The 11528-nt window shown below is 31.4% G+C and overlaps 1 protein-coding gene across 1 annotated transcript; it reads right to left on the minus strand.

The window, feature by feature from the left end:
- Positions 1 to 3152: 3152 nt before the first annotated feature.
- Positions 3153 to 9350, minus strand: LOC143085013 (uncharacterized). The gene is made up of 7 exons (XM_076261135.1): positions 9239 to 9350; positions 8588 to 8753; positions 7766 to 7869; positions 6713 to 6844; positions 5734 to 5910; positions 4175 to 4284; positions 3153 to 3367 (listed from the first exon to the last, which is right to left on the minus strand). Exons 1-7 carry the CDS (start codon positions 9288 to 9290, stop codon positions 3233 to 3235), a joined length of 876 nt encoding a protein of 291 aa, XP_076117250.1. The 5' UTR covers positions 9291 to 9350; the 3' UTR covers positions 3153 to 3232.
- Positions 9351 to 11528: the final 2178 nt, after the last annotated feature.

The following is an 11528-nucleotide window of genomic DNA, read 5'->3' on the forward strand; positions in this document are numbered from 1 at the left end:
ATTTTAAGGTGGCTCGTTGGTACAAAAATTTCAGCAAAAAATTAAACCTTTATTTGTTCATTACAAATTTTATTCATTACACTATTAGTTATAACTTTATGATATGGTACAAAAATCAGCAAAGAAAATAGATTCGGTTTGGCCCCAGATGACTTCTAAAATGTTTATATCATTGAAAAAACTCCAAATTATCTCCCTTTGGTGTAAAAACGCCACGTTTTGGCATTATATTTGAAAAATCTGTTTTAACTCATCGGTGACCTATATTTTTTATAATTGTTTTCAAATAAACTGTACATAAACTAAATAATTGTAAAATATAAGCGATTTCTGTAATTAGGTTATTTTTTTATTTCGATATTACCTCTATTTCTCCTATTAGTTCAACAGAAAAAAAAGGACATCAACAAAAATGTATGCTTCTTCGGGAGGCAGATTGTGAGCTTAAATGAACGGTGACCCCATTGTTTTATTTCATTTTTCTTTTAAGTATATGATAAAATTCATTTATAAAAAATTATAGCGAAATTCTATATTAGAAAAAAAAATTGATTTATACCCAGGAGCCCCCTTAAGGATGTATTCTAGTAATTGTCCATGCAGTGTGGCGAAGACTACATATGCATTTTTCCTTCATTCTCAGAAGGGAATGTCATAGAGTCGTCCATCTTAAAACATATAATATAACTGACTTACCTATATATAGACGATTTATATATTTATGCACATACATGTATTGTTGATTCGTGCCCAAACATATATTGTTTATAACGTCTCATATTTATTAATATAGGTATACAGTAGGGAGAAAACATCATTTAGAACCATAAATCTCATTCTATGAAAATAAGTTTAAAGATATCATAACTTTTTTTATACAGTTCAATCTAAAAATATTAAATATACAGCCTAGGTGGTCGAGAGGTCTAGCGCGTCGGGCACAATTCAATGCGATTTGTTGCCACGATATCTCAGTAGTATGAGTTCGAATCTAGACCAGGAAAGAACAAAACAAAAATATTGAAAGGCAAATTTACAGATCTAACATTGTTGGGCTGTTATTTAGACGAATTATATCATATACCAAACTTCACCTTTACCTGGAACAATAGTGTAACATCACAACATAGAAAAACACACTATAAATATCAATTGAAACGGCTTAACTCAATCAAAAGACATATGAAAACAAATAAGTGAATTTACAATGAACGATTAAATTTGATCTATGACACAATGTAAATACAAAAAGAATAAAATAAGGGGTGAGATAATAAACAATTCAGAAAGTCCTTGTATAATTGATTCTACTTGATTTATGCACATACATTTGTACATGTATTGTTGATCCATGCCCATACATATATTGTTTATAACGTCTCACATTTAATAATACAGGAATACAGTAGGAAGAAAGCATCATTTAGAACCATAAATGACATTCTATGAGAATTAGTTTAAAGTCATCACAATTTTTTTTATACTTGTGACAATTTGGTTATATATCGACACTTGTTCATTACTGAAGACTGTATGCTGCCATCTAGATGCTTAGGTTGCTGTCTCATTGACGTATAACCACATCTAATAACGATGCATAATAAATGGTCGGTATTGAACATGCCTTCAACGTTAAACAAACTTAAAAATTAAAAGAGAAAGTTAAGAGTAGTCTATATAAACTTGAAATTACACGAGAGGGGTTACTTGGGCATAAGTAGTTTCTTTTAAATCCCCAATTAGTGCAGAACATATGCAGGTCAGAGCTTTAATGTAAAACATCAATTGGCGTTTTTTCAAAGTTAAGTTCAATGCCATTATAATCGCTTAAAAATTTCTAAAACAACAGAGACTATTTATCAATTGTTCCATTTAAAAAAAAACAATATTAAACTAACATACTTACGACATGTATCTGTAATATAGTAATGGGAATGTTATCAACACATTGTAGGAACATAAAACGGTAGAAAGAAAAAACACTATAAATAGTACTTACATTAGCATGTTAGTAACCTACCGACCGTGCAAGGGGCTGTATAGCCAGTCAAGGTCGTTAAAAACTTCCATTTGTTAGTAACTGATAAAAATGTTTCATTTTTTCCAATAAATACAATTTTATGTTTAAGAATATTGCAGGACTAAATAAGAATGTAAATTTAGAAGAAGAAAAATATCAAATATAGATCTTTTTGTGATATTGAAATGTAAAACCGACACATTTGTGATTGCATATGTCAATGACGAACAATATACAAATACCCTTTTTAAACAGATAAACAACACTTTGTGCGTTTTAAGATTGAAATGGTAAGGCTACTTTCCGTAAAAAAAAACTTCCGAGTACTCTTAAATATCGGTGATTTGTGTCCATTGTTTTTATGTCAGTTGTATTTTGTGCTTTTTACAAATCTTTTAGAGTTAAAACATTTGTAACTAATTTTTACAGTTTCTTCTTATGCTTTGCTGTAACACCACTGTACTGGGTAAAAAAAAAGGGGGGGTTGAGCTCATCAAAAATAGTTTTACTCCGCCTTATTCCTCATATATACCTGTCCCACGTCAAGAGTCTGTAGTTAAGTAGTTGTCGTTGGTCTATGTCTGTCATATTCAATTTTTATATGCATTTGGCATTTAGTTTTTTCGTTTGATTGTTTAACTTTCTTCATGTCGCTGCCTTTTATTCATAGATCCTATACAGTATCGGGTTTTCACATTGTTGAATGCCGTACCTTGACCTATAATTTAGTTATTTCATTGACTACCACACTTCACCTTCTTATCATTATATTAGTAGATTATCACAATTTTAAGTATTTCTTTAAACTGAATAATTAAACATGCAAAATATTTTAATATTAAATTCAAAATTCTGTTTGAGGTAATGGTTTATTTTGATAATATTTATTTCGAATTTTCATCCATGTAAAGAATATGTTTGAACAATGTTACCTATACATGTAACAGCAATACATTGGAAAGAACACTATTTTGATTGTTAGATAATTGCTTTAAAAAATCTTTTATAATATGGTATTATTGCGTAACAATTTTCATATTGGCTTAGTCAAATAAGCTCCAGTTAATTAATAATATTTCATATTTAATGTTCAAATTTGAATAGATTACGTCAACTGTACAACTGTACATTGTTCATTAACTTGGTGAAACAAGACACAAGGAACCAACTGGGTGCAACAAGAAAAGGGAAAACCTATAACATGAAATAATACTAGATACCAAACTCACAATATGGCGTCAGAGTTGCAAGCGCTCCACCTGTTGGCCTTACGGTGGGACTCTGCCCTTTGTCACATTTATCTTTCTGTAAACTCACAGATAACGAAGACCCAGATGTTGATATTGTCTGCAATATAAAATGATTACTGAAATTACGTGTGCTTCTCTGAGTTCTCGGAAAAGTTTACAGTTGGTGTTGCTGTAAATAGTTTTATTAGTAGTTAAAATGTCATTTGAAAATGTCGAACTTGCAATTAAACAAGAAACAAATATTTTATTTTTTGTTTTGTTTAAAAAAAAAAGTAAAATCCCAATAATACAGAACTCCGAGGATATTTCAAAACGGAAAGTGCCTAATTTCATGACACAATCAAAACTCAAACACATCAAACGAACGGATAAAAACTGTCATATTGCTGACATGGTACAGGCATTTTATTATGTAGAAAATAGTGGATTGAACCTGGTTTTATACTTCAGCTAGTAATAAACCTCTCACTTGTATGACAGTCGCATATAAATTTCATTATATTTACAACGATGCGTTAACAAAACAAACAGACATAATAGGTAAAACTGTCAAAATTCTACAGTCAACATTGTGTTATATTCTTAATCACTAAAAAACCATACAAATATGTAACAAAGAAGCACAAGATGGCATATAGACCAAGCATGTTAGCAAAAATTAAAGACAAGAATACACAAATTTACCATAGTACAATATCACAATGACGGGATGTATAAGTCCAGAACCAAGTCATATATGTAACAAAGAAACATATTATAAAGGCATATAGACAAAGCACATAGCAAAAATGAAAGACAAGCAACAAACAAGTATTACAATATCAAATAACTGGATGTTTACCAGATGTCTAGTTATTATAGAAACGATAACATAAGCTCAATTCATTTGAAGTTGATAACCTACCATGCATGTAAATCTGTAAAAGCTGACTGAATCAACTATACCATTGTTGAACACCGTTAGATAAATTACATTTGATGATGCCACCGATGCCACACAAAACACTTCAGCATCTGAAAACAAATTGATGCTTATTATTGCTCATTAGAAAATATAAAGTCCACGGAAATTTTATTTCATACTCAAATATTATGCCGTTTATCAGAAACAAACCTGGCCGATATCCATAGGTAAATTCACTATTATGTTCTGGAACAAGATGTGCTTTACGGGTTACAATAGCGCAATTATTCGTAATGCATTTTTCCATAGGGCACCACTGGTGTTCAGTATTTTTTCCTCGAAGACGACACAAACTAGAGAAAACGGGAAGCAGTTCCAGTTACTAGAAATATCAGTGTTGCATTACAACCAAAAAATATATAGAGTCACGCGGCAAAAATTGACTTAAAATGCAGTTGAAAAAGATTTTTTTTTCGCTTAACGAAAAAGGCATATTTATAATATGTGAATAGGATTTTCTGCAGTTTTCAAACCTATTTGGATAAGCTTTCGATTAAACATTATTCCAATATCATCTAATCAGAAGCTGTATAGGATTCTATTATGAGTACCGTCTTGCCTGTAAAATGAAAACCAATAATTGCGCTCTTGTAAACTTACACGCCTAGTCGAAAGTGGTCGAACGTGTCTATAATTATAGTACTGTTCAGAAGTTTATTGAGATAGCCTAGCTATACCATAAGATATCAGAGCTAATTTTTATAATGAAGGGTATATATCATCTGTGTACATTGATTTCAAGTCTGATTTTTTTTAGTTCATATGTCTGACCGAAGTTGTATCGTGTAGCAGTTCGTCATATTCTTTTTACGAAATAATTTTTTGCAACTTCTTCCTCCTGAAATCGAATTTTATTAAATTTGTATGTGTTGTGAGAATGAGTTGTAGCTATCCAAAATTGAAAATTAAAAAAAGAAGTACAGATTGTTAACAAATTTAAAGCTTGGGTCAGACTAAGTATGCATTTTGTTTTAATCAGTATTTTCAGATACTTAACAAATATAAAGGTACTGTATTACCGTATACCCCCAATTGTAATCCGAATTATTGACAGGCACTTGTTAATGTTATGCTGAACAAATATGAAATACTTTCAGAGAAAAGTATGACGAATGATCTGTTTAAATTTTTCAAATTGTGAACTTTTCGAAGGAACTTTCCAGCAGCAACTTATATGGAGTATATATATCTCTCAGTTGATACGATATTCCGGGGCTTGCATTTCCTATCATGATTTCAGTGATAGAGGATTGCTGATCAAAAGAAGCTAGTAAACCAAGAGACCCAAGTGATGAAGTTGAAATCATCCTCTCGTAAATTTTACGGAGGCCTACGCGAGTTAGTTACCGATTATGGAAAAGTTGTTACACAGATTACGACAATTAGATTCAAATATCTTTACCCTATCTTTTTTCCACGAATGTGACCTACAGGGTATGGACTTCCGTTATGAACAACACCCATAGACCCCACTTGAAGAGTGGATGTTTAATAATTACCAGAGTAGGCTATAATTGTAGCACACTGAGTGTAATTGAACTTCATCGTTGTTCTGTTCGTACACACATCCCATTCTGATCCGGTTCCACAAGATGTTCCTGTACCATTATCGTATGTGTAAAAGAAATTTCCCAGGAACACTGAGGGACACCATTGTTTGGCATATTGTTCATATCCTTCAAAACAAAATATGAAAAGTAGACATTTTACAGCATAATTTCTAAATTTTTGTCCGGGCATCATCACCTTCGTTATCAAAGGAGCGGCTACGGAAAAGCTTTTCTTAAGGCCCATTGAATAAGAAAAAAAGTATTTAAAATGTATCAAATAGCACTCTTCCGGACATTAGTCTCTTAGATATAAATATTAAATTATTTAGATAATTGAATGTTGTCCTGAATTATTTTTTCCAAACATTTGAACACTTTGCAATTTCGGGAAAATTATAAAAATGCCATGATCATTTTATTTCAAAATATTTCAATACCAACAACAGTCTTACTCAAAAAGCAACAGATGTATCCCTTTCTACCAAAAACAATTCAACCAGAAATCATGAAATTTAATAACCTTGTTTTACTGGTCTCCAACAATTAACTGTATTGTTATAAATAAGACCGTGAGTTTTCTCAATTGAATTGTTTCGTATTTTTCATGTCGGGACCTTTTTCTCATTCTTGATGACCATAAGGATGTCTATATAAATCGCTTCCATCAACTTCCTTGGAACTTTCGATGATTGTTGTCTGTAAGGAATCCTGATACTACATCACATTATCTCTTACAAGCAAAGTAATCAGAACATCTTGAAATTTAATAACCTTTTTTCATTATTATGAGAATTAACAGCATCACCGACAATTAACTTAATTTACCTTTTTTACACAACAAGTTGCTTATGGTCTTGATATATTTATAAAACAAAATGGCAACGAGTTCTAAATACATCGATAAATTCAGGATATGTGTGTTACCAACCTTGTTTTATCAGGACATTGTACTCTTCGTCGCCCAGTGATGAACTTGTCTGACATATACTGTTAACATTACTGACGACTGTTCCAGAAGTTATAATGTATACACGCTCATTGTTGGCATTCGCCTCTTTATCTGAAAGGAAGAATGGATGTAGACATTGTCTTACTGCCTATACAATTTCGCTCCATTCTATTAATTGTCTTTTAATGTTTTATATTTAAATAAAGCGCACTGAACTTAAATTTTGTCTCGACCGTACCATCGAAAGTCTTTTTTTTTCTTAATTGAAATGACATCGATACAGAAATGACATCGATATGACAAATTTTACACTATTTTTCCTTCATTGTGCCTCTTATCTTGAAAACTATAATAGATACAGAGAAATATTACACTGCAAAAATGACCGGCAAGACAAATTCTACAAATAAGTCTTTAAGGCCTCTTGTAATTTCACCCCTCCACAAAGACTGTGTTGTATTTTTATCGTCGTGTTCATTTGAAAGTGTGGCGCGATGAAAGCAAATTAGAGCAATACATATGATATTGAACCCCCATTTTGATCTATAATTATTACGATTAGGTTTTCTAAATCTTGGTTTAAATATCATAAATGCTTTAAAGTAAATTTATGAAACGTTCATCATTTCTCTTTGGCTAGTTTTTTTTATGATAAATTGCTTGATGATGGTTAAGGTCACCGTACGGCCTTCAACAATCAGCAAATCCCGTACCACATTGTGTTTGATCTTTGTTAATATAATGGAATTTGATGAGACTGTCGTACAAGTGAGAGGTTTATCTAGCTTTAAAACCAGGTTTAATCAACCATTTTCTACATAAGAAAATGCCTATACCAAGTCAGGACCATGGCAGTTGTTATCCGTTCGTTTGATGTGTTTTCGCTTTTGGTTTTGCCATTTGATAAGAGACTTTTTGTTTTGAATTTTCCTTCGTGTTCAGTATTTTTGTTATTTTTGTGATTTTACTATTTCTGCTTCGTAATTTGTGATTGAAGATGAATTCCGCGACAGTTGATAAATTGATATTTACCTGACATCACGTAATAAGAGAACGAGGATTCTGTTATTGTTGTCATTTTCATACATATATACACGTCCTGTTCACTTCCAAACAAGTTCACTGTTGTTTTTCCTCTATAAAAAGTCATAATCAAGATAAGGACTAGGCATATTCGTCGATGATATTACACACTTCGAAAAATGACACGTGTATTACGATACATAAGTGGCATCTGTATGTTTTGGAAGTCATACTTTTAGAAAATGTAATAGACATTTTTACAATTTTAGTGATTGATAACAGCTAGCAGATGTTCTAAGTCCACTGAACATTACTTTCGGAGAAATGGAATCACTTTTTTGTGATTGCAAATCACGAAGAATAAGCCTGAACATTACGTTTAAAGGATACAGACAAAGTACGAATACTTTCAAAAGAAGCAATACAGTTTGTTGACCACTCACTCTAGGGTATTTTGCCTGTCCATTTTGTTTTCTTCACAGTTGCATTTTTTCTCCTAGGAGTGAGTACTTCACATGAGAAGACTGCTTTTCACAATTTTGATAACTGTCATAGTTAACCATGGTTAAAAAATACTGCGGTTTTTGTTGTTGGTTTTCCTTTTTTTCACAGAGTCCACATATATGTAACAGAAGGGTTTTGGAACTCTTTTATTTTTATGCAAATATTGAATACAAATTAGTATTTGGTGCAAGAATCAGGGGTTCGTGGATTAACAACACTCTTATTCTAGCCGTACTGCTTCATGTATGTTCGAGATATGTTTTATCCCGATAGAAATTTATTCTACACATTAGATGTGTTTTTAAATTTTTTATTACAAAGACTTACTTTGAAATAATGAAATCATTGATAACACTGTGACACGCCCAGTCGGTCACGCTACTTGAATATGATTGGACGACATATCCTGACATTTCATCGCTTGTAAAAGTTAGAAGTCCTCTTTCATTATCGTACCAGGAACTATTTTGTAAGGCGTAGGGATAATCACATCCTGTAGAATATAAGACAATCTTAGTTTCATCAGTACAGACTGACACTGTTGCACAGGACATTTCATTTCAGATACAGACGATAATAGAATCAGTGCAATGCAAAAACAAAATGGCGTCTCGTGTGCACGTGGCACCCCGAGGCTTCCATATTTATTACAAATACAATTTATTTTAAAAAAAATAGGGGTCAGTCCATTCTTAATTTGTTGAGAAAGAACGAACCAATTCAAAGAATGTTACAGAATTATTATAAAATTAAAGCTATACGTAAATGGAGTAGTCTAAGGAATAAAAACCAGTTATCACTAATGAATAGATATAAGAAGATGTGGTGTGAGTGCCAATAAGACAACTCTCCATCCAAATAACAATTTTAAAAAAGTAAACCATTATAGGTCAATGTACGGCCTTCAACACGGAGCCTTGGCTCACATCACAGGAAGTATATTTACATTCAGTAAGATGATATATAGTACATTCTCACCAGCTTTTACACATGTAATGAATGTTAATAGTTCCAATAAATAAATCTTCATGTTCCTTGCTGCTATCTTTTGTTATGTCTTAAAATTTGTGTCCAATATTATTATGTTGCTAACAAGTTCTAAATCATGGTATGCCAAAACAGAGTGTTATAAACTTTATTTATAGAATAACTTTAAAGTGTTAAAAACTCACCAATTAATTGATTACTGCGGAGGTCACATATTTAAAAATTTATTTTTTCTTATTCGTATTTTTTTTTTTATTTGATTGTTCCAGCGTGTGACTCTGATAGTTTTATAACAAATAGTGCTAGTATATCCGGAAACTGATATTAGATAAATAGAGAATAATACATGGTAAAATCCGTATCATATGTCGTATCATCCCGAGACATCAATATCAGCCCAAGGGCCTTTAGGCCCGAGGGATGATATTGGTCGAGGGTGATACGGCATGTGATACGGATTTTGCCATGTATTATACACTTTATCATATATTTCAACAGAAGAGTATTATATTATATGAACTGTTTTCTGATCCATAGCACTGGGTTACCTTCAGTTCTACTTTTGTCTTGTTTCAAAGGCCTTAAAAGAACTGCTCAATTACTTATCCGAAGCACCTGGGTTACCTTACAATTTTATATTTTGTTTATTATTGTATTAATTTGTGAGTTTTGTATTTTTCATAGTTGCATTTAGTGTGCCAAAAAATATACTTGACGTTCGTGACGTCACATACAATATGAAAACTCGACATTCGTGACGTCACATACCAAACAATGACGTCATTCAAAAAATTTACCTATTTTGAGGAAAATTTTTCTTAAGCAAAAAAAAAACCAAAACTGACTATGTAAAAAAATTAAAAAAAATAAAAAAAAAGTAGGGGTGTGATAAAGGGTATGCGATAAAGGGTATGCGATAAAGGGTGCGCATCAAAGTTGCGCGATATGGATTAAACAGCAGGCTATTTATCACATATGCAAAACTACTGTATTTACTACTAAACATATGATAAAATTTCTTATTTCTTATGCAGCAAAAATACTGCAATCTGATTGGTTGACAACCCCGGTGTAAATAACACCCCACCCTTGTCCACCCGGGGATAAATAAAATTTGCCAAAATTTTAAAAAAAATGAAATTTTGCCAAAAAAATATTAAAAAAAAAAAAAAAATCCAAAATAAAGAAAAAAAATAAAATTTAAAAAAAAAATGATAATAAGAACATGCTTAAAAAAAATTAAAGAAATTGAAATTTTTTTTTTTTTTTTATAACTCAAAAGAACACAAAAATTTTCTGAATTTTTCCAAAAATAAAGTAAAAAAGTATTTGACAATGTGCAGCAACATGGACATTGAAAAAATATTACGCTGGATACTTTTCATTACCATTTTTCAATTATTACACCCTGGTTTAAAAATGAGTAATAAAATTGTTCATAAGAAATAAATTCGTTATCTTGGTGTAATCAGGGGTGTACGGAATATTACACCTTGTTGAAAATTCATACACCCATTCGACTGCGCCTTAGGGTGTATGAATTTTCAACAACGGTGTAAATTCTGTACACCCCTGATTACACCAAGATAACTAATAATATTCAAAATTAATGATGGGACGTAAAAGTCGTACTTAATTTTGCACACAACGCTATAGGCTGACGTAGATAGATAACATTAGCTAAACTTTTTTTCTTAACTGTATTTATTCTTATAAGGCAGCAACCATTTGATGTTCTGGGGGGGGGGGGGGGGGCTATAGGTTTTTTTTCTGGACAATCTATTTTTTTCGCGACAAGTCGAAAACAATTTTTTCCTTTCAATTTAAGCATTACATATAGTGGCAGCTGAGGGTGAAACAAACAATTTTTTTTTCTCAGAATCAAAAACAAATTATTTTTTTCTCCAAAATTTATCCGTTAATTGTTATTCTTTTTATCTCATGGTTTCTTTTAACTTCAATTTGGAGATTTAATGATATCAAGACAAATTTAAGAATTTAGGCGCTTTCTATACAAATGTTCAACTATTTTGAATGAATTCAATTTAAAATATTTCAGAAAATAAATGTGATAAAATGCAATATTTATTTATCTTTTTCCAATTATAGTTTAACGAGCTAAAATCTAATGAAAATGTTTACCAAATTCCGTGACATATCCCATTCACTGTACTTTCACCTCAAATTCAACTTTCTTTTCGATTACAATGCAAAACTGGAATATTATCATTAAGGTATTTATAAGGAGTATCTATTGCCCCATACATTCCTACAATATACT

Source organism: Mytilus galloprovincialis, chromosome 8 (assembly GCF_965363235.1).
Source record: "Mytilus galloprovincialis chromosome 8, xbMytGall1.hap1.1, whole genome shotgun sequence".
Classification (NCBI taxonomy): Eukaryota; Metazoa; Mollusca; class Bivalvia; order Mytilida; family Mytilidae; genus Mytilus; species Mytilus galloprovincialis.

Excerpts from the sequence above, each read along its gene's own strand:
- LOC143085013 (XM_076261135.1), bottom strand. The coding sequence starts at position 9,290 with ATGAAGATTTATTTATTGGAACTATTAACATTCATTACATGTGTAAAA. Across the intron at positions 5,911-6,712 it reads CAATGTCCTGATAAAACAAG|GATATGAACAATATGCCAAA; the intron begins GTTGGTAACACA and ends TTTGTTTTGAAG. Across the intron at positions 4,285-5,733 it reads TACAATTATAGCCTACTCTG|ATGCTGAAGTGTTTTGTGTG; the intron begins GTAATTATTAAA and ends ATTTGTTTTCAG.